This window comes from Homarus americanus, unplaced genomic scaffold (genome assembly GCF_018991925.1).
Source record: "Homarus americanus isolate GMGI-L3 unplaced genomic scaffold, GMGI_Hamer_2.0 scaffold51744, whole genome shotgun sequence".
NCBI classification, from domain to species: domain Eukaryota; kingdom Metazoa; phylum Arthropoda; class Malacostraca; order Decapoda; family Nephropidae; genus Homarus; species Homarus americanus.
The window spans coordinates 3,215-28,191 of NW_024742342.1; the positions used below are offsets into that span (position 1 = coordinate 3,215).

Sequence of the window (24,977 nt, forward strand, 5' to 3'; positions counted from 1 at the left end):
AGCTCAGAAAGAACAGGTGAGGTGGATACCAGCGAATTAAACAAGATTCGACGGTCCATTACGACAGAACGACAGCACGGCCAATGTAATAAGTTGCGGCAACTGATGCTGCAAGTGCCAGAGAATTTGAAAAACAGAGTAGCTATAGTGCAGGAGGTGGGTACCTCGAACTGGCTAACTACGTCACCGATACGGGCAAAACGTTTCACTCTTAACAAACAAGAATTTACAGATGCCATTGCTCTAAGCTAAGGTAGGCAAGTAGAAGGTTTGCCCTCCCAATGCGTCTGTGGCTCTTCCTATGACGTCGACCATGAGGCATGACGAAGTAAGGGATCTAACAGCAAATCTACTGAGGGAAACATGCCACAACGTCATGGTGGAACCACCCCTCCTTCCATTGGACGGTGAAAAATTCCATCACAAGACTTCAAACACATCTAATGAAGCCCGTGTGGAAGTCAGTGCTTGAGGATTCTGAATGCGGGGACAGCAAGCCTTCTTCGACATAAGGATTTTTGATCCCATGGCCGCATGTCACCGAAATCTACCTCTTGATGCTGCACACAGGAGGAACGAGAACGACAAGATTGGGGCATATGGGGAGAGAATTCATAATGTCGATCAGGCCAGCTTCACTCTCTGGTGTTCACAACCTCTGGTGGGATGGGAACAAGTGCAAGATGCTTCTACGCCAGACTCGCGGAGGTATTATCTGAACGAAAGCAGCAGCCCAAAAGTTACGTCACAGCCTGGTTGAGATTTCGCCTGTCCTTCTCTCTCCTTTGGTCTGCATTGCTTTGTCCCGGGGGAACAAGAGCACCGGCCCCAAAGCCGACAACAGTCGCAGATATCGACTTTGAGGCAACAGTCACTGAATGTCACATAGATCTGCGGCTCAACACAGCTAAGGTAGCTACTTACGTATTATGACAGATAATTTTAAGGTAATAAAATGGCGGCGAAGGTGTAGCCATTGGGGGAGGCTGAAGGCCATGATAAAAAAAAAAAAAGTAGTGTGTGTGTGTAAAGAATAATAATAATAATAATAATAATAATAATAATAATAATAATAATAATAATTAACAGTTTATTAAGATAACATGGCAGCCCAAAGGCTGTAAATATACAATGGACAGACATGATATGTTGAAATCGGGGAGTGGGTCACTTGATTGACAAAGGCTTTCAATACGAAAACATAAGAAACATAGAGTCAACATATAGATTAACTATAGATCTGGTACTGTGGAAGTTGGTCTGTAGACATTCATGTGACCTGATGTCAGCGCCAAGCCTGGCTGTTAAGCCGCTACCTCACTACAGCTGCAGATGCACCACGTGGTCCGGGTAGGTCCTCCAGCTCACACAGGGTGTTGGAGATGGTTCTTGTTCCTCATATGATGTAGTTAGGAATTCATAGTTCCTCACCTGGGTGGAGTAGGGAGTCCTCATTTCTCTCCTGGTGTAGTTTGGAGTGTTTCTTGGCTTCTCATCCAGTGCTGGGGGTGGCGAGTGTACCGCGGGCTGGGTGCGTCAGGTCAAGGTGTCAGGTCAACATTGGCCACTAAGTACTGTTTGTCGCTCTAACAGTTGTTTCTTCCTTTCGAGTTGAAATAGTCACTTTTGTAATATCAGTTGTGGGTTGATCTTCAATCTTTGCACTGTACTGTTGGTGGCAGGATGTTGATAAATCCAGATGGGGAGGAAGAGATGGGGAAAGGGAAGGCCCGACAAACCAGGCTGGCAGATGTCTCCATGTTCAAGAGACCATGGCCTCATCAGCAGGCAGCGCCGACTACACACGTCCTTGCCCAATGAAGGCTGAAGGAAGGAAAAGAGTGTGTGCGTGTGTGTGTGTGTGTGTGTGTGTTTTTTTTTTATTTCATTCCTTATGCATTTCTACAGTTTTAAAGATTGACCTGAAATTTAGTAGGAGGATGGTTGTGCACTGACTCCAGTCCCTCCACCAAGGCGAACCCAGGCAGCTCAATTAGTACTGTATTGTAGTAATATCTTTATGAATGGTACCTCACACTAGAAACAGATGATGATGATGATAAATATGTCACTATGAAAAATGAGATAACTGATCATAACTGGAGATACATTTTGATGTTTTATAATTAGATGAAATCATATATAATAGCTAGGCTCTTATGATATTTCAATAAAAGCAAAGTACAACACAAAAAATAGAATGACCATTAGTTGTATGAATCATCTTAAAGTGGATTTTACATTGTGATCTATAATTGAATTTCAGAATTTTTTTTTCTTCCACTTTAATACACAAGAGTACCTACCTTCACAAAGTATAACTGTTATACAAGCTCCCCTGTGTGTCTCTTTATATGTCTTTGTAAATGGGTTTCTCTGAAAAATGCCGCACCACATCGATCACACTTATGTGGTCTCTCAGCTTGATGTCTCCGTTCATGTGATTCTAAAATAGACTTATCAGAAAATGTAAGACAACATTTTTCACATTTGTATGGCCGTTCAACTATATGTTTCTGTCGATGACTTTTCAGATGACCTTCAGTATTAAAACCTGCACCACAAAGATCACACTTGTAAGGCTTTTCTACAATTATTTTTTTTCGTATGAACTCTCCATTCACTTGTTGCTGTCTAGCAAGAATATGAAAAGGATTATTTTCACCCATGTTATGCTTGGTATGCATATGAGCTCTTAAATCAGAACTGTGCAATAACACTGTACCACATATATCACACCGAAATGTCCCTTCTTCTATTTCTAGCTTCCTTTTGCCTGTTGCATCTGTTTGCATTTCTTGCTGTGAAGAATTTGTAGCAACAAGAGGTTGAGGAGAAAGACAGTTAGTCAGATGAAGATGTGAAGGGGCTGCAATACTGCTTATAGGGCCTGTAGAGCATGTAGCCACAACATTTGCAGGCACAGTATTGGCAGTATTTACCAAGCTTGGTAAACTAAAAAAGTTGGGAAAGGTAGGCACATTCTGTTGATGATAAATATTAGCCATGTTCACTACAAGGGCAGAGTTCTGTGAACTTTCTCCCATTCTATGTTTCCTTTTATGCCAAACTAACATGCTGTTTTGCAGAAACTGTGCACCACACTCATCACATTTAAATGGCATCTCCCCAGTGTGGCTTTTTTTGTGCCATTCTAAGGTGCTATTATAAGAAAATTTTGCTCCACATTCATCACATTTATAGGGTTTTCTACGGGAATGAAGTCTCAAATGCTGCTTCAATGTGTCCTGGTTGTCAAAAGTTGCTTCACAAAATTCACACTTAACACTGTGCTCCCAGTACAGATTGACATTCATTGTTGTTAGTTATTTCTCAGTGGTTGCACACAAAACTTTCTTCCAACAGAAACCATCTATTTGGCTCCACCAGCAGTGCTGTGTTTCTGAAATATAAAAGAAATTAAATATCACGTGGGAAGTAAAAGGTACATACATAATTTGTGTTCAACAAATTATCATCACAATACAGTACAGTTCAGTCTGGATTTACGCGGTTTTTGTTTATGCGTTTGGTCATTTACGCGGTGCCTTGCCAGAATGAAATGCTTTTATTACGCGGTAAATTTGGTCATTTACGCGGGTGAAGTATAATTTGTTTATTTACTGAAGATTTTTGTTTTAGCTCATAAAATTCATACAAATTACCCGACCAGAATATAATTTACATAGCTGGAATTCTTATAAGATTGTGATTATTTTAAGTATAAACATAATGGAATTTGCATTAGACATACAAATTTTAGATCAAATGTAAGAATTTTGATTAGAGAGAGCCAAAATTTTATCTTTTGTGCAAAATATATGACGTTTATATTCAAAATATTCCTGGTTTTGCTAGGAATCCAGCAATGTCATTTATATTATCCTAACTTTAGTCTGAGGTATTATTTATTACTAAATATGTAAGCCTACTGTTTTCACCCAAACAATTCTCTGGTAGGGAGGGAGGGAGGAACCCAGCGAGCGTGGGGGGAGGGAGGAACCCAGCGAGCGTGGGAAGAGGGAAACAGCGGAGGTGGGGTATTTTGATTGACATAGTGTCAGGGTGAAGTATAATTTGTTTATTTACTGAAGATATTTGTTTTAGCTCATAAAATTCATACAATTTACCCAGCCAGATTATAATTTACATTGCTGGAATTCTTATAAGATTGTGATTATTTTAAATATAAACATCATGGAATTTGCATTAGACATACAAATTTTAGATCTAATATAAGAATTTTGATTAGAAAGAGCCAAAATTTTATCTTTTGTGCAAAATATATGACGTTTATATTCAAAATATTCCTGGTCTTGCAAGGAATCCAGCAATGTCAATTATATTATCCTAACTTTAGTCTGAGGTATTATTTATTACTAAAAATGTAAGCCTTCTGTTTTCACCCAAACATTTCTCAGAGAGGGAGGAGCCAGCGAGCGTGGGAGGAGGGGGGGGGGGTTGAGTCCATTATTTGAATGGACATTAACCGGTGACTGTATTTCTCTTAAATATTAATAGTGTGTGCATACCATCATAAAATTAAGATGTTATTTTTACTACAACGTATGTATTGTGTCGGAAAAAGTGAAGTTTGGGGGTCGGCCCAGTCTCTATTTCAATCAATCCCATATGTTCCGTTATTTCATTTACGCGTTTCTCAGTTTACGCGGTACTCAGCGGGTTCAATTGACCGCGTAAAAGAAGACCCAACTGTATCTTGATGTAAAGAAAAAAGATGGCTTAAGTTCATGAAACATTATCTATCCATTAATATTCCTAATCAAATCTTTTTTGCATTGCAACATGCAATATCACATATCTAATTGGTACAGTAGAATTCCGTGTGTACTGTACGCTATAATGTCGCCTCGGGAGGGAGTTATAGCCCACCGCCTCCACACATATTCACGTTGTGGGTCGATGACCTATGCCCGGGTGGGCTATTCCCCTAAAAAAAAAAAAAAACATTCTCTTCATTTTTCTTCTTTTATAAAACTAGCTTTAAATTATATTTTCTTTATGTCTAAGCCACATTAGAGTACAGGAAAGCCTCAAATAACATCGATACATCAAACAACAATTCATATTTAAAACTCTGGCTAATTTAGGACCAGATTCAATTTACACTGTCATTTTATTCATATTTACAACGAAAATACAGTGAACCCTTCAAGATCCGGACTAAAAGGGACCACCTGTCCGAAAGAGCTGATTGTACAAATCTTCCGGTGAATGAACTGAATGTATAAAAACAATAAACTTTATATAAACAACACCAAAAATACAGTACATAATATCCTAACCATATATTACTGTACTCACTTTGTACTCAAATGTACAATGCTAAAGGACAAAAATTTTTATCTCATGTGCAAACTATGCAATGTTCATACTCAAATTAATTGCTATCTTGCAAGAATTCCAGCAATGCAAGCTACAGTATATTCTGCTAAGACTAGTCTGTGACAATTTATAAGATAAAAACTTTAAGCCTAAAACTACCTTCACCCTGGCTGGGAGGAGGAGGTGGTGAGGTGTTGACAGCCAGGCAGGGAGATTACCAAGTGCATAGTTATCAGTCAAATAGAGATAATTAAAGTTTTTCACATAAAATGTCACTCAGTCGACTTAGCAGAATATAACTCACATTGCTGGAATTCTTGTAAGATAGTGATTAATTTGAGTACAAACATCCCATAGTTTGCACTAGACATAAAATTTCTTTTAATTAACTTAGTACATTTGAGTACAGGTTTCCCCTTTGGAAAATTATTTACTTTACCTTTTTCACAATATGTATTTAGGATGGTGTGTGCATGTAAATGAGTAAAAATTAATGAAGAAAGTTATTGTTATGCATAGTGCAATGCACAATAATGAATTGTGTTATGCATTGCAAAATATTTGATTTATATACAGTAAGATCTTGTATTTCGCGAGTAATATAGACTGGAAAAATTGCACCAAATTCAAATTCGCCAAATACTGCACATAAACTAATGGGAAAAATAACAATATAAACTGGCCACTCTACATCAACCTCTAATTTTCCCATTTATAACCTCCAAATGATACAAATTCTGCCTTTATTGACTTGATTGTGCTTTCTGGAAACTAGTTTTTAGGCCTTCCTCAAGTAATTTAATCACACGCTGCTTATGCTGCATCGAGTACTTGGCAAACTTAACTCCCTTATGATAGTCCCGCTTCTTCTTTTCCTTATTTGGCTGCTTAGGTGGGTCTGTCCCACCCCACCAACACCAATAGGACCCGCAGTAGAGGTAGAGGCCATTATCTTGACTCGACAGATGGTAGCACCACCCAAAAAAGCACATAATAACAGACCGGGTGGTCGCTAGGATGGCGCGGGCTACAACGCGATAGTTGTTTTCTTGTAAACCTCATTTACATTCACCACCGGCAATTTGATCGCCAGAACACTTCTTGGAAACATTCTTCTTACCTTGTCTTTCAGTATTCATTGCTAACACAACAAAAATGGAGAAAATAGCAAAAATCACGGAGTAATTGACAGAAACCGCGGGATTCAACTGATCAAATGATGTAAACAGAGAGCGCTGGTGTAAACCATTACTGGTCCTCACTGCGAAACATTCTTTTTACTTATTCTTTTCATACAGTATTTATGGGTAACAGCTAAATTTGCTCACAAAACAGACAAATACGGTATACAGAGTACCTCCCAAAAAATAAATCACAAACAAAAAATACGAATCAATTGAACATGTGATGTCGAACGTGAACTGTAAACTTGCATAATCCAGCGCGACGCTTAAAATGTTGAGGATGGAATCAAAACATTGAGGATGGAATAGCGCTATAGCCAACATTCGTATGCAAAAGATCGCGTTTTACAAACAGAGTTCCACTACTCATCAATCGCGTTGCGAACCAATTCACAATGACAAAATACGCATTGTAGCAGAAATGACTAACTGGTACGATGGCTGTGACATCATTGAAGCCGGAAGCCAGCATTCAGCTTGCTGGATTTCGCGTTCAGCTGACTGGATCTCGCAAAATTCACGATATTTTACGTCAAATATAAGACTTGGTTACATTAGGTAGTGCTCGCGAAATTCAAAAACGCAAAATAAAGTTGTGCGAAATATGAGATCTTACTGTATTTAACAAGCATTTCCCTACACTAGTTTGGGAAATGCTCATTACCCTCACCTTCCGTGCGGTGGTAGCGTTGGTGTCGGGATGACTACGTGCCATGGTGGATTGTATGTAAAACTGTGCCCTAAAATGTATGTACAGTATGTTAGTGCTGTTTAGGCTTGGAGTTCACCGGTGCATGGGTGTGTTTCAGGGAGTCACGGCTGGGCAATGGTGCTGACAGGACGTCTGGGTCAGTCAGTGGTGGACACCTTGTCTTATATGGTTTAGTTAAGTATTATGTATTCAGTGCTGCTCTATTAATATGTACAGTATTACCCCGTTTTACGTGGTTTCACTTTCCGCGTTTCCTCATTTACACGGTGCCTTGCCAGAACCGAACTTTCACTTTCCGCGGTTCATGCACCCATATACGCGCAAAGTGTCTGGCTCGACGCTATTTTTAGATTCGCCCCTCCCGCCTGCTCCCGCCTCCGCCTGGGCAAGCCGCGTGGTAAGGTTGCGCAATGCATGTCTCTGTTGCGTTATCAGTGACGTCATATGACGTAGCGGACTGTGATTGGCCATGCATCCCTACCTCCCTCCGCTGCTAGCTGTAATTGGTTTAAAGTAATATGATGTGTCCACCCGCGGGAGGGAGGGAGGAAAGACGACGCTTGACCTAACCGCGGCAGTTTCATCCCTCCAGGCCACACCGTGTATACGTGCATCCATTGTTCTGTGAAATGGCTTCCGCCGGACCACCGCCACCAGAGAGAAGCCTTTCCTTACCTGGACCCAGCCGCCCTAAGCCAAAGAAGATACGCCGTTCCCTAAGCTACGAAGTGAAATACCAGATAATTCAAGATTTGGAGAAAGGAACACGTCAAGCTGATCTCGCGCGGCAGCATGGAGTGAACGAATCTACGATTCGTACCATTAAGCAGGATGCAGCCAAGATCAAAGAGCACATGAGAATCACAAAGTCTGCAGGTGCTTCAATGATCAAGTATTGGCAGAACAAGGTGCTGCTAAAGGTGGAAAATTTGCTGGCGAGTTACAGGTAGTTCTGCTATAACGCGATAATTGTGTTCTTGTAATATATCGTGTTATAGAAAATCGCGTAATAGAAATAACAGGGCTTATGGAGAAAATAGGGTTAGGTGCAGATAACTCGAAATCGAAAAAATTTAGTAGTTAGCCTAACACAAAGGATAGCACAGTCTAAATAAATGTTACATTCATATCTAATAATGAAATCATACAGTAAATGTAACACTTTACTTGATAGAGAAAGAGGTGATTTTGAGGTTGATAAAATCGAGCTTCTCTTCAAGTGTTATATCCTTTCTTTTACGATCATCACCGGGAATTCTATCACCAGAACGCTTCTTGTTGATATTCTTCTTTACTTTACTATAGTAAGCAAAAATCGCGTTATAGCAAACAAGCGTTCGCGTTATACAAATATCGTTCCTAATTCATAAATCGCGTGAGAGCAAATTCGCGTTATCAAAACACGCGTTATAGCAGAACTCACTGTACTTGATTCGTCAGGCGCGACGCAACATGGCGGTGGACACGCGATCCGTTCAAGAGTACGCACGTGAACTGTATGCAGCAGTGTCACGAAAGATGAGAATTGCAGAGCCCAAACCCTTCAATGCTTCCTCTGGTTGGCTGCATAGGTTTAAGAAGAGGAATAATATCACCAACATCAACACTGGTGGTGAAGAAGCGAGTGCTGACCGTGTGGCGGCTAGAGATTTTCCTCCGTTCTTACGTGAGGTTATGGAGGAAGGGCAGTACACCGACGACCAGGTGTTTAACATGGACGAATCTGGTCTTTTTTGGAAAAAACTACCTTCCAAGACCTTCGTTGTGAAGATTGCCAGCAAGTGTCGGGGCCGGAAGTTGCAGAAGTTGCGCATCACCGTCCTCTTTACCACCAATGCCTCCGGTACCTGTAAACCAAAGTTATCGGTGATTCACACAGCCCGCAAGCCGCACACCTACAAGAACGTGGACATGAGCAAGATTAATGTCCACTGGCTGACCGCACGCAAGGCGTGGATGTTCTCTGCTCTGTCACTCTCCTGGTTTGATGACTGTTTCATTCCCGACGTGAAGAAATTCTGCGAGCAACAAAATGTTCCATTCAAGATTTTGTTGTTCCTTGACAACTCACCAGGACACTAGCCCCTACTTATGGATCGTCACCCCAACGTAAAAGTGGTCTTCCTTCCTCCCAACACTTCGTCATTAATCCAGCCCATGGACCAGGAGTTGATCTGCAATGTTAAAGCTGCATACTCGGCAAAGAAATTCAAGCTCCTGAACGACTGTACCAACACCAAGGATGAGTTGCGTAAGCTGGGTGACACCGATAGCGAGAGCAAAAGCGATGAGGACAAGGAACAAGAGGTGGTGACTCAAGAAGTTCTCGTCAAACAGTTTTGGAAGAAATTTAACGTCAAACAAGCTGTAGACTTCTTGGTGGAGGCATGGGATCAGCTGTCTATAGCTACGATTCGTCACGCATGGAGGCATGTGTTGCATGGCATACCAGGTGAGAGGCGGAGTCAACCTGTGACTGGTGAGGTTCAGTCTGTGACAGTGGCATTGGACCTTGCAAGAGAAGCTGCGCACAGTATTACAGCTGAAGGCTCCTCCAAGGCCACCAACGAAGACATCCTGGAGGTTATCAGAGATCCTGAAATGACTGCCGACGAGATGTTGAAGATGATCATGTCAGTGAAGAGGAAGATGGTGCGTCAATCTCAGAAGAACACAAGTTAATGCAGAGTAATATTAAGGGTGCCATCGAGTGTGCAGAGAAATTGAAGCTCTTCCTTTCCAACGACCATGACGATGACCGCTATGAAGTCTTCCATACCCGGCTGGTGCAGGCTATGGAGCCGTACATCAAGGTGTATCAAGACAACATCAACACTAGCCGTCAAAAAAGCATTACCGAGTTCTTCGCCCGCAACCCACCACAGCCAGCCAGAGAGAGTGATAGTGACAGTGAAAGTGACTTTGAGGGATTTGTCAGGGAAGCCCTGACAACTGTAACTGATAGTGATGGTGATGCATCTAGTAATGGTGATTCACCTGAGGGCCAGTAATCTGCCCTCTGCCTCGGAACCAGCCTCCATCCCCGTATGCAGACCCATCTCTTCTACTAACGTAAGTGTTACACCCAACCTTTAGTTTTCCTAACCTAACCTTTATTTTTCCTAACCTAACCTCTTCTATATTAATTGTGTGTGCATACCATCATAAAGTTAAGATAATATTTTTACTACAACATAGTTGTGTGTCGTCAAAAAGTGGAGTTTGGGGGTCGGGCCAGTCTCTATTGGAATTAATCCCATATGTTCTGTTGTTCACTTTACGCGGATTTCACTTTCCGCGGTACCCTGTGGGTTCAATTGACCGCGCAAATCGGGGTACTACTGTATTGTGTGTATAGTGCAATCAATTATTGTTATAATGTGGTTTATAGTTTATATACTAAATACATATTAATTGTTTATTAAGGATGGAAAACCAAGTGCAGTTTAACTTGGTAAGGAGTCATTACCTACGATGGTTTGTCCTATGCTAAATATTTCCAAAGTCAAATTATCATGTACCGTATATTATTTATTCCCAGTGGCGTACTAAGGGTGGGGGGGAACGGTCTGCCCCGGGTGACAGCCAGAGGGGGGTGCCATGAGGCTCATAAATAAATAAATATCTGTCCTCTGCAGCTCTCTTTTTTTTCGTCATTCAATTTAATTGCCCTTCATCCATCTCATTTTCAAATTCACAGAACAAAGAAAAAGTACAAATTAATCGAATGCGCATGACATAACTGCTCCCCCAGCCCCGCCTTCCCTTACTTGCCAAATTGCCAACTCGCGCTTCTTAGCATCTAGCTTTGTAACTGGGTTTAAAACATGGTGGAAGCTGAACCCAAAGGTTTCTGACCATGAAGCCTTCAAGGAGCATCTCACATGCTTGGAGAAGTGGAAGACATTAGCAGCACGACTAAAGCTCAAAAGAACTGTTGACCATGGTAATCAAGCTGCAATGGACAGAAAGAGGAAGAAATGGAGGGACATACTTCATCGTCTTTTGGATGTAACATGTTTCTAGCTCGACAGAACCTTCCTTTTCATGGTCATAGGGAGGATATATTATCAATAAACAAAGGCAATTTCCTGGAACTGGTGGAGTTACTGTCAAACTATGATCCTGTTTTGAAAGAACATCTTTTGGAGGTTAAGCATGCTATTCCATCTCAGACATCTGGAAGGAGAGTGAGCTCTTATTTATCACCAAATATTCAGAATGAATTCATCTGTCTTCTAGGAAATAATAAGGAAAAAATTTTGGCTGACATAAAGAAGGCCAAGTATTTTGGAATTCTTTTTGACAGTACACCTGATATTTCTCATACAGATCAGATATCCGAAGTGATTAGATAGGTTCATATTGAAGGTGATTCTGTTGAAGTAAGGGAATCTTTCTTGGGTTTCTTTCCTATTGGTGGAAAAACTGCAACAGAGCTCACAAAGGATATCCTGAGTAATTTGGAGAGTGGTGGACTGGACAATAACTTTTGCCGCAGTCAAGGATATGATAATGCTGCAACTATGGCTGGTATTCATGGAGGTGTTCAGATGAAAATCACAGAAATAAATCCAAGGGTTTTGTTTGTGCCTTGTGCCAATCATTCCTTGAACCTTTGTGGGGTACACTCTTTTGGAACCAATCCTTTATGTTTAACATTCTTTGGAACTGTAGAGAAACTTTAATACTTTTTTCACTTTCAACTCACTGATGGGAAGTACTGAAAGAAAATATGAACCTGACAGTCAAAAGACTTTCTCAGACTAGATGGAGTGCACAGCATGATGCCATAAAGCCTCTCAAGAAACAATTTGAGAAGTTGATCATAGCCCTGGAAACATTGACGGATCAAAGAGAAAATGTTGACACAAGAGGATCACCTGAAGTTTTGCTTAAAGCTGTATGTGATTTTTTTTTGGGGGGGGTTATCTTTCTTTTTGGTGTGATGTACTGGAAGAAGTGAATTTCACACAGAAGTATTTGCAAACAGAAGGAATAAGTCTTGAAAAGTGCACTGTAAAGCTCAATGGTTTGAAATTGTTTCTTCGAGGTCAGCGGAATGAAATTGTGGAGAGAGCGATTCAATATGCAACTACACAATGTGAAGAAATGGGCATCTCCATGGAAACAAGAGGGAGGATAAGACGAAAGAAAATGATGCCAGGAGAGATGGCTAGGGATGCTGAACTGACAATGCAAGAGGAAATGAGGAGATCGATGTTTGAATGCTTAGATCGATTTAGTCTAGAATTGGATGCTCGTTCAGAGGCCATGGATAACATCGTGTCAATATTTGCAGCTATTCAGCCAAGCTACTTGCTTTCTGCAAAAGAAGAACTACTTCAGGGGAGTATTTCAAATTCAAGCATGACCAAGATTTTTAATGAAATTTCTGATGAGGATGTCATGGTAGAAATTATGAGACTTCGCAGACACGTGGAGGCTGCCAAAATCACACCTGAAGAAGCAAATAAATGGACAGTGTTGCAGTTCCTGAAGTTTATTGTCAAATGGGACTTTTGTGAAACCTTGCCAAACTTGTCATTGTGCCGAGATTCTTTTTAACAATATGTGTGTCTGTTGCATCATGTGAAAGAAGTTTCTCTAAACTGAAACTCATCAAGAATTATCTTCGTTCTAGCATGACTCAGGTAAAATTGAACAGCTTAGCTATGATTTCTATCAAAAATGAATGTGCCAAGACAGTTAACTTTGATGAAATAATTGGCAAGTTTGCTGAAGCTAAGTCACGAATGATGAGGCTGTAAAACTAATATATAGTATATATATTTTTTTTGCGTTAGATGAAAGTATACCGCTTGTATCTCGTGGTTTCCTATGTTTTTAGAACAATCTAGTGCTACTGGTCAAGTTTCTTTTAAAAGTGAGTTTATTTAATGTGTAACTTGTAGTTATATACAGTATGGTTTCTGTACTTTGTATATTTGAATTACTTGTATGTGCTTTGTTGTATCGTGTAAATTTTGTTGAAATTAGGAAATACAGTCATGCGCCGGTTAATGTCCTAGATACGTTCTTGGAAACGTGATGTTATACGAAATGGACGTTGTCCGAAATTACATAAACCTATCGCATTTATTCTAGTGGGGGTTCCAGGCACCCAACTCCAAGTTTCCCATTTTACAACCATTTAGACCCACTATATATATATATATATATATATATATATATATATATATATATATATATATATATATATATATATATATATATATATATATATATATATATATATATATATATATATATATATATATATATATATATATATATATATATATATATATATAGTATATATACATATATATATATATATATATATATATATATATATATATATATATATATATATATATATATATATATATATATATATATATATATATATATATATATATATATATATATATATATATATATATATATATATATATATATATATATATATATATATATATATATATATATATATACATAGTTAGTAATCTCAATTTAACGCTAAGTCAATTGAACCCAGAGGGTCCCGCGTTAAGTGAAAACCGCGTTAAGTGAATAACAGAACATATGGGATTAATTCCAATAGAACCCAGCCCGACCCCCAAACTCCACTTTTTGATGACAAATAACTATGTTGTAGTAAAAATAACATCTTAATTTTATGATGGTACATGCACACAATTAATACTTAAGAGAAATAGAGAAATACAGTCGCCAAGTTAATGTCCATTCAAATAATGGACTCAACTCCCTCCCCCTCTTCTCACACTACACTCACTGGCTCTTCCCTCTGAGAAATTTTTTGGGGAAAACCAGGTATAGTAATAAATAATTCCTCAAACTAAAGTTAGGATAATATAATTGACATTGCTGGATTCCTTGTAAGACCAGGAATATTTTGAATATAAATGTCATATATTTTTCACAAAAGATAACATATTTACTCAGAATAAACTTTACATCTAAAATTTGTACGTCTAATGCAAAATCTATGATGTTTATATTCAAAATGATCAGCAAATTGTAAGAATTCCAGCAATGTAAATTATATTCTGGCCGGATAATTTGTATGAATTTTATGAGCTAAAACAAATATCTTCAGTTAATAAAAAAAAAAAATATTCTTCGACACTATCTGTCAATCAAAGTACCCCACCTTGCCTTCCCCCCCTCTTCCAACCGCGTGGTCAGTCCCAACCCTCCCCCCACCCCCCACCAATCCTCCATTCAAGAGTTTTTAACATTTAGTATTAAATAATACCTCAGATTAAAGTTAGGATAATATAATCGACATTGCTGGATTCCTTGTAAGACCAGGAATATTTTGAATATAAATGTCATATATTTTGGACAAAAGATAACATAATTACCTAGAGAACAATTTTTATCTAAAAATTGTATGTTTAATTCAAAATATATGTTGTTTATATTCAAAATGATCACCAAATTATAAGAATTCCAGCAATGTAAATTATATTCTGACCGGGTAATTTGTATGAATTTTATGAGCTAAAACAAATATCTTCAGTTAATAAAAAAAAAAATAATTCTTCACGGGGTAACAGATGGTCTGTCGGTCCCTCCCTCCCCCCAACCCCCCACCAACTGTCCCAAGGAGATGTGTGGGATAACCACTAAATTTTAATAAATAATACCTCAAACTAAAGTTAGGATAATATAATTGACATTGCTGGATTCCTTGTAAGACCAGGAATATTTTGAATATAAATGTCATATATTTTGGACAAAAGATAACATAATTACCTAGAGAACAATTTTTATCTAAAAATTGTATGTTTAATGCAAAATATATGTTGTTTATATTCAAAATGATCACCAAATTATAAGAATTCCAGCAATGTAAATTATATTGTGGCTGGGTAATTTGTATGAATTTTATGAGCTAAAACAGGCAGTCAGGCAGGTTGGGGGGTGGTGCGAATCTAAAAATAGCTCTCGAGCCGGACACTCACCGCGTATATGATGAAAAATGCCGCGTTAAGTGAAAGTTCAGCTTTGGCAAGGCACCGCGTATATGCGAAAACGCGTTAAGTGAAAGCGCGTTAAGCGGGGTAATACTGTATATATATATATACAGTATGTATATATATATATATATATATATATATATATATATATATATATATATATATATATATATATATATATATATATATATATATATATATATATATATATATATATATATATTATATATAATGTTATGGCAAATATCATAAACACACATACTGTAGGCATGGCTAGGTTTATTACAAAGTGATGAAAAGGATAATGTAAAGTGGGTAGTCCACAAAACATGTAGCTATGTCTCTCTTTATTTGAGTGCCCCGTCAAAGAAGTCGGTTTTCTCTCACTTCAGGACGCCTGAGTCGTCCGTTTTCTCTTAATCTTAGAGTGCAGTACACCAGACACTTATTTATTCCTTAGTAATGACACAGAATTTGAAATTGCAACTGGGGTTGCAATTGTTGAGGCAACTTAGATATGTCTGATTACAGTTGGAATATTCAAGATCCATTGTGAGTGATGTTTAAAGCTTCAACTGTCTTTATGGTTGGTAAAACTTGTCAAGTCTGTCAGTCTGAGTGGCATGTGTGAGGCATTGTGTTTTTACAACAGCTAAATATATAAATATATAATGTTATGGTAATTATCAGAAACAAACATAGGCATGACGAGGTTTATTACAAAGTGATGAAAAATATACCATCAATACTGTACAGTGGGTAGTCCACAAAACATGTAGCCATGTCTCTTTATTTGAGTGCCCCGTCAAAGGAGTCCGTTTTCTCTCACTTCAGGACTCCTGAGTCGTCCGTTTTCTCTTAATCTTATCAAGAGTGCAGTACACCAGATACTTCTTTATTTCGTACTAATGACACAGAATTTGAAATTGCAACCCCAATTGCAACTGGAGTTGCAATTGGTGAGGCAACTAGATATGTCTGATTACAGCAAATGTGTTATTGACAATTTGTGGGTGAAAGATTTTATCTTCAATAGATGTAGGTTAACATTACACCTGTAGGCAAATGTTTAAAAAAAGCCTAATCAAGGAAGCATACAGTGGTCCCTCGGTTAACGAGCACAATCCGTTCCAGCAGGTTGCTCGTTAACCGAAAAACTCGTTAACTGAAACCATTGTTTCAATGGGTTTTTGGGTAATTGGTTCCAGCTCACCGGAAATTTCCTAGATTCAACAAAAAGGGTAGAAAAGTACACTTACTTTGAGGTGTGTATGTAGACGGCTCCTGGATGATGATGATGATGGGAATTAGAATGGGGGTGGAGGAGAAGGAAGAAGAGAAGGCATTGGGGTGGAAGAGAAGTCACCCCATGGAGCCATTTCACCCATAAAATTTTAGTTCTCTTGGTGTATTTCAAGATTATTTTCTTTAAATCAACACTGCACTGCATTATATATTGTCAATATGTAAAATATATTTCAAAATGACCAATAATTTGCTTGGAAACACAGAAAAAAGTGTTTAGTTGAAGAGAGTCTCAAGCAAGATGTTACCTCCACTGAAAACAGAGAGAGACTAACGCCTGTCTGGTGTGTTAACAGGCTGGATGGCACGCCAGAAACTAGTTTCTTTACCTTCAATTATGTTCAATAATTGTTAAAATGACTGAAAAAGTTAATATTAAACTTTTAAAATTATTGAATAGTATAAACTTCTTGATATTTACTAAAACAGTAAGGAATTTAAGCCCTAAAACCGATTACTGTATTGGTGGACTAATACTACAGCTGGTGGACAGCCAAATGCAAGCGAAAACATGTTGAAGTCGGCTCGTAAAAAACTCGTTAATCGAGGGATTGCTCGTTAACCGAAGTTAAGAATCTTATGGAAGGTAAATCGTTAACCGAAATCTCGTTAACCGAGGCGCTCGTTAACCGAGGGACCACTGTATTCCTTTAACACATAATATCTGACCAGTATGGGGAGGATCATCGTGTCTCCGTCAGGGGGTCATGGAGTGGTGGTCCAGCAGGCGTCCCGGATTTATTTATTTATTTATTTAGTTAATTTTTTTTTATTTTATTTTTTTTTTTTGGGGGGCGCCACAGACGTATATGCGATCGGACGTTGTTCGGTCGGACATTAACCGGCGCATGACTGTACATTTGTTTATATATACTGTGGATTTCCTAAATATCATCCACATTTATTAACATGCTTTTTATTTACGAATATTACTTTTGATGTAGGCTACATTATACTTTAGTAAAAAAAAAATTATAATTTTCCATATTAATAGAAAGAACTAAAACATTTATAATATTTACTATGTATAATCCAAAATTCCTTAAAAGTACAGTTGTACCCCACTTAACGCGGTCAATAAAACTCACAGGGCCGTGTTAAGTGAAAACCGGGTTAAGTGAACAACAGAACATATGGGATTAATTCCAATAGAAATGGCCCATCCCCAAACTCCACTTTTTCCGACACAATACCTATGTTCTAGTAAAAATAACATCTTAATTTTATGATGGTACATGCACACAATTAATACTTAAGAGAAATAGAGAAATACAGTCGCCAAGTTAATGTCCATTCAAATAATGGACTCAACTCCCTCCCCCTCTTCTCACACTACACTCACTGGCTCTTCCCTCTGAGAAATTTTGGGGGGAAAACCAGGTATAGTAATAAATAATTCCTCAAACTAAAGTTAGGATAATATAATTGACATTGCTGGATACCTTGTAAGACCAGGAATATTTTGAATACAAATGTCATATATTTTTCACAAAAGATAACATATTTACTCAGAATAAACTTTACATCTAAGATTTGTATGTCTAATGCAAAATCTATGATGTTTATATTCAAAATGATCACCAAATTGTAAGAATTCCAGCAATGCAAATTATATTCTGGCCAGATAATTTGTATGAATTTTATGAGCTAAAACAAATATCTTCAGTTAATAAAAAAAAAAAAATATTCTTCACGACACTATCTGTCAATCAAAGTACCCCACCTTGCCTTCCCCCTCTTCCAACCGCGCGGTCAGTCCCAACCCTCCCCCCACCCCCCACCAATCCTCCCTTCAAGAGTTTTTAACATTTAGTATTAAATAATACCTCAGATTAAAGTTAGGATAATATAATTGACATTGCTGGATTCCTTGTAAGACCAGGAATATTTTGAATATAAATGTCATATATTTTTCACAAAAGATAACATATTTACTCAGAATAAACTTTACATCTAAAATTTGTATGTCTAATGCAAAATCTATGATGTTTATATTCAAAATGATCACCAAATTATAAGAATTCCAGCAATGTAAATTATATTCTGACCGGGTAATTTGTATGAATTTTATGAGCTAAAACAAATATCTTCAGTTAAAAAAAAAAAATATTCTTCACTGTAACAGATGGTCGGTCGGTCCCTCCCTCCCCCCCAACCCCCACCAACCGTCTCACCAGATGTGTGGGAAAACCAGAATATTTACCTTTTAGTATTAAATAATACCTCAGATTAAAGTTAGGATAATATAATTGACATTGCTGGATTCCTTGTAAGACCAGGAATATTTTGAATATAAATGTCATATATTTTTCACAAAAGATAACATATTTACTCAGAATAAACTTTACATCTAAAATTTGTATGTCTAATGCAAAATCTATGATGTTTATATTCAAAATGATCACCAAATTATAAGAATTCCAGCAATGTAAATTATATTCTGGCTGGGTAATTTGTATGAATTTTATGAGCTAAAACAGGCAGTCAGGCAGGGTGGCGGGTGGGGGGTGGGGCGAATCTAAAAATAGCTCTCAAGCCGGACACTCACCGCGTATATGGGGAAAAACCCCGTGTTAAGTGAAAGTTCAGCTCTGGCGAGGCACCGCGTATATGGTGAAACCGCGTTAGGCGGGGTAATACTGTATTATTTTTTTTTTTGCATTTGTCTCATTTGAGGAAGAGTAAGGGGGCAAAGTAATGCCCCTTGCCCTGGGTGCCCAGTACTCTAGGAAGGATTGTGTATTTTACTTTTACTGTATATTTATTCATCTCTGGAAGGAAGAGGGTGCCAGTGAATAGGTCCGCCCCGGGTGCCAAATACTCTAGGCATCTAGGCACGCCCGTTTATTCTCTTGAATTAATTTATTCGTCCATTATTTAACATGCACATTTATTATTGTAAACTTTTGTTATTAAATTTAATTTAGATATTTTGTGACATGTATAATTCCAAACCTTCACTCCTGAACTAATGTAATAAAGTAAGAGGGCTGTGATTGAACCCATGATGCACAATGTCGTCCTTATTTGTGTTTGTAACTTTTGCATTTAACATTGTTTGTCGTGTATTGAAGTAACATTAATTTTAAGTGATAAATATAAAGGATTAAGTTGTGCTGAGTTGCCAGTTTTGTTTTTTTTGCTGTGCCATATGTGTCCTCATTATAATAATAATAATAATAATAATAATAATAATAATAATAATAATAATAATAATAAAATAATAATAAAATAATAATAATAATAATAAAATAATAAAATAATAATAATAATAATAATAATAATAATAATAATAATAATAATAAAATAATAATAAAATAATAATAATAATAATAAAATAATAAAATAATAATAATAATAATAATAATAACAATAATAACAATAATAATAATAATAATAACAATAATAATAATAATAATAATAATTATTATTATTATTATTATTAACGGTTTATTGAAAAAATTCTGCAGCCCGAAGGCTGAAAATATACATTGGACATAAATGACTTATTACATACATTGGTGGTTTAACAAAAGCCTTCATTAGAAAAAGGTAAAGGAACATACAGTATTACCCCGCCTAACGCGGTTTCACTTAACGCGTTTTATCATATACGCGGTGCCTCGCCAGAGCTGAACTTTCACTTAACACGGATTTTTTCCACATATACACGGTGAGTGTCCGGCTCGAGACGCTATTTTTAGATTTGCCCCACCCGCCACCCTGCCTGACTGCCTGTTTTAGCTCATAAAATTCATACAAATTACCCGGCCAGAATATAATTTACATTGCTGGAATTCTTATAATTTGGTGATCATTTTGAATATAAACATCATATATTTTGCATTAGACATACAAATTTTAGATAAAATGTTTACTCTTGAGTAAATATGTTATCTTTTGTGCAAAATATATGACATTTATATTCAAAATATTCCTGGTCTTACAAGGAATCCAGCAATGTCAATTATATTATCCTAACTTTAGTTTGAGGTATTATTTATTACAAAAAAGTTAAGTATTCTGGTTTTCCCACACATCTCCTTGGGACGGTTGGTGGGGGGTGGGGGGGAGGGAGGGACCGACCGACCATCTGTTACCCTGTGAAGAATATTTTTTTTTTTTTATTAACTTAAGATATTTGTTTTAGCTCATAAAATTCATACAAATTACCCGGTCAGAATATAATTTACATTGCTGGAATTCTTATAATTTGATGATCATTTTGAATATAAACATCATATATTTTGCATTAGACATACAAATTTTAGATAAAATTTTTAATCTGAGTAAGTATGTTATCTTTTGTGCAAAATATATGACATTTATATTCAAAATATTCCTGGTCTTACAAGGAATCCAGCAATGTCAATTATATTATCCTAACTTTAATCTGAGGTATTATTTAATACAAAATGTTAAAATTTATTTTTTTCACCCCACATCTCTTGAAGGGACGATTGGTGGGGGGTGGGGGGGAGGGTTGGGACTGACCGCGCGGTTGGAAGAGGGGGGAGGCAAGGTGGGGTACTTTGATTGACAGATAGTGTCCTGAAGATTATTTTTTTTTTTATTAACTGAAGATATTTGTTTTAGCTCATAAAATTCATACAAATTACCCGGTCAGAATATAATTTACATTGCTGGAATTCTTACAATTTGGTGATCATTTTGAATATAAACATCATATATTTTGCATTAGACATACAAATTTTAGATAAAATTTTTAATCTGAGTAAGTATGTTATCTTTTGTGCAAAATATATGACATTTATATTCAAAATATTCCTGGTCTTACAAGGAATCTAGCAATGTCAATTGTATTATCCTAACTTTAGTTTGAGGTATTATTTATTAAAATTTAGTGGTTTTCCCCCAAAAATTTCTCAGAGAGGGAAGAGCCGGCAGTGTAGTGTGAGAGGGGGAGGGAGTCGAGTCCATTATTTGAATGGACATTAACTTGGCGACTGTATTTCTCTATTTCTCTTAAGTATTTATTGTGTGCATGTACCATCATAAAATTAAGATGTTATTTTTACTACAACATAGTTATGTGTCTTCAAAAAGTGGAGTTTGGGGGTCGGGCCGGTTTCTATTGGAATTAATCCCATATGTTCTGTTGTTCACTTAACGCGGATTTCACTTAACACGGGACCCTCTGGGTTCTATTGACCGCGTTAAGTGGGGTACAACTGTACAGTGAACATACAGATTAATGTAGGTGTTGAACAGCAAACTCGTAGTGTAGTAACTCCCTCCCAGATGGTGTTAGGAGGAACTCACGTGGTGTAGTAGTTCCCTCAGATGGTGTTATGAGGGACCTGGCGTGGTGTAGTAATTCCCTCGCAGATGGTGTTATGAGGGGCCTCACGTGGTGTAGTAATTCCCTCACAGATGGTGTTATGAGGGACCTCACATGGTGTAGTAACTCCCTCACAGATGGTGTTATGAGGGGCCTGACGTGGTGTAGTAATTCACTCACAGATGGTGTTATGAGGGACCTCACGTGGTGTAGTAATTACCTCACAGATGGTGTTATGAGGTGCCTCACGTGGTGTAGTAACTCCCTCACAGATGGTGTTATGAGGGACCTCACGTGGTGTAGTAATTCCCTCACAGATGGTGTTATGAGGGACTTGACATGGTGTAGTAATTCCCTCACATATGGTGTTATGAGGGACATGTGGTGTAGTAATTCCCTCACAGATGGTTTTATATGAGTGAGGTGTGGTCTTAGGCCTTCCTATCGTAGATGGATTAACACATCGCTGGTTGTTGTTGGGTCTCACGGGCCGACATCACTGGGTACCTGGGACCTCACTGTGTGAAGGTTAGCTTGGGTATGACTGTTACTGTTGAGTTGTTCTCACTGACTTAAGCACTGTTCACCACTGTTCACCTCTGCTTAACACTGGTTCCGTTCCTTTCCTAAATGAAATTGTAACTTCTGGCGAGAACTTGTTGATATTCCGGTGGGGAGGAGGGTTCAGGGGAGGGGGTTGGTATGGGCCAACTTAACAGTTGACCTAGCTGCTCCGAGAGGAGCGCCAGGTATGTCTTGACCCTTCGGTGGTCAAGGATTCAACTTTAACTTAACCTAAGTTGCTAAGTCATGGCATAACAAAATGGGGGTCTGACCAGGAGACTTTAATTATAATCATCAGGAGTGAAGTTTACGAATTATTTTTGGTACAGGTTGACAACCCTTTATCCGAAATTCCGAAAAGCTCTGAAAACCGAAAGTTTTTTGTGGGTCATTTTTTTTTTTTTTTACAGGGATTAGCCCACCTGAGCATAGATCACTGACTCACATCGGGACTTGGTGGGTGAAAATGTAATAGTAATAATAATTATAATAGTAACAATTATTCATAGTAAATAAGATTTTTAATTAAAATACTGTACACCAAAATAAAATAATAATGATAACAATAATAATAATAAGAAAATAAAATAATAAAATTAATAATAATAATAATAACAATAATACTGTAATAAAATACTAATACTAATAATAATAATAAAGAAATACAAGAATGAAAAAAAGATCAAAAGTGAGAAATGCGACCTAGACCTATGAATTATTATTATTATTATTATTATTATTATTATTATTATTATTATTATTATTATTATATTTTCGCCCCCCCCCCTCCAGGCCCCAATGTGGGTCAGTAATCCTTGCCCAGGTGGACTATAAAAAAAAAAAAAATAAAATAAAATAAAAAAAATATTGCCCCACAAAAATCTAATCATTCTGAAAACAGAAAAATTCCAAAATCCGAAATGCCTCTGGCCCCAAGGATTTCGGATAAGGGATTGCCAACCTGTATAAGTTTTCTCCACTAGTCGGTAAGTCGCCATTTATGTTTAAAATGAAGCCTTTTGATTTAGCTAAGTTCATTGCTGAACCTTCAGTGTTAAGCTAGGAGTGTTGTACCATTCGTAAAGATGATTGGGTTTCGTTGGCTAAGCATTATAAAGTAGAGATTAAGTCAAATTGGAAAAAGGCAACTGTCAAAGATGCTGTAATTAAAAGATTGGTGGAAAAGTCAATTTTGGATGAGTCTGCATTCAAACTGTGTGAGATGGAGGCAGATCTGTCAGTAAAGTTAACAGAGTTGCAATTAGAAAGAGAGAAGATGCGTGGGAAATGAAGTTAAGGTTGCAGGAAAAAGAAATGGAGGGCAGAGAAAGGGCATTCCAGTTAGAGGTGTTGGATAAGAGAGCTACGCTGGCCGCTGGGGTCGTGTGACATAAAATTTGACGAACATGATCCGGAAGAGTTTTTCGTCCAATTTGAGCAGATTGCCACAGCTCTTTCCTGGCCTCATCAGTATTGGCCCTTGCTGATCCAGTCTGTCCTTGGGAGCAAAGGCCATTCCACTTACTTGTCCCTAACTAGCTCTCAGCAAAGTGAGCATTGTGTGGTCAAGGAATCAATTTGGAAATCTTCCCAGTTGACAGCAGAGTCATATCGAAATAAGTTAGAAATACTGTACATTCAAATTGCCCAATCAGTCATATTTCAATTACGGTCACACTGTCACTAAGTTGTACAACAGATGGCTATCAGCTTGTGGAGTTAAAACCTATGATGAACTTTGTGAATTGATTGCACTAGAGCAGTATTGGAGAGGTGTCCCCACAGACGTCAGTATGTACATTTGTGAAAAGGAAGCTACGACTATTGAGAGAGCTGCCATTTGGGCAACAAATTTCATTCTTATTCATAAACATAAAGTTAATAATGTTTCAGCCCCAGCTGTGTCTCCAGCTCAAGGTGGTAAGCTCCCATTTGGTAACAGAGGTAATAAACCCTCTTTTGACAATGTTGGCCAATTTCTTAAGCTCAAAGCTAAGGAGTCCCATGACAAGCAGATAGTGTTGGTGGAGATGATGTTGCGGTTTTTTTCTGACCCAGTTTGTGTGGATCCAAAGGTTTGTTCCAGCCCTTTCAGCTTCCTGGTTTATGTCCGTGTCTGAGGGTAGTCCTGCTGTCCCTTTGAGTATTTTGTGGGATACTGGCTGCTTCACTCATGTCATGATCGTGATGACGGCTAACCTGAAAACCTTAAGGATTCATATTACGCTCAAACGTCCACAAAACCTTCCGAGTCCCCCAGTAGAAACGTCCCCCGTTTTCTCTGTTTCCTTTGAATATAATCCGCGGATTTTGCAGCAAGACGCTGTATGTTGGGACCTGTTGCCATCCAACCCTTTGTAATCAATTTAATTTTGCTTTTGATAACTCAGTCAGAGCATTGTTAGTGAGAATAATAGTAGGGAATGAAACTGAGTTCATAGTCTCGGTTTCAACGTCAGAGTGTACAGTAAATTAATTCATCGAAATAGAAGTAGGTGGACTCCCTGGCCTATTTTGAGTGAGGGTGCCGCGGGCATTTCATCAGTTAGTAAGTG

The 24,977-nt window shown here is 37.7% G+C and overlaps 1 protein-coding gene across 2 annotated transcripts in view; it reads right to left on the reverse strand.

Moving 5' to 3' along the window:
* Positions 1-1,076: 1,076 nt before the first annotated feature.
* LOC121876896 (zinc finger protein 845-like) overlaps positions 1,077-24,977 on the reverse strand; it is a 30,849-nt gene continuing 6,948 nt past the window's right edge. The window contains exons 2-3 of one of the 2 annotated variants that reach the window (XM_042382467.1): positions 4,858-4,951; positions 1,077-3,403 (exon numbers count right to left, since the gene is read on the reverse strand). In XM_042382467.1, coding sequence (XP_042238401.1) covers positions 2,325-3,317 — 993 coding nt within the window. In that variant the 5' untranslated portion in view covers positions 3,318-3,403; positions 4,858-4,951 and the 3' untranslated portion in view covers positions 1,077-2,324. The remainder of the gene's footprint in view (positions 3,404-4,857; positions 4,952-24,977) is intronic. The other variant, XM_042382466.1, reaches the window with a different exon arrangement.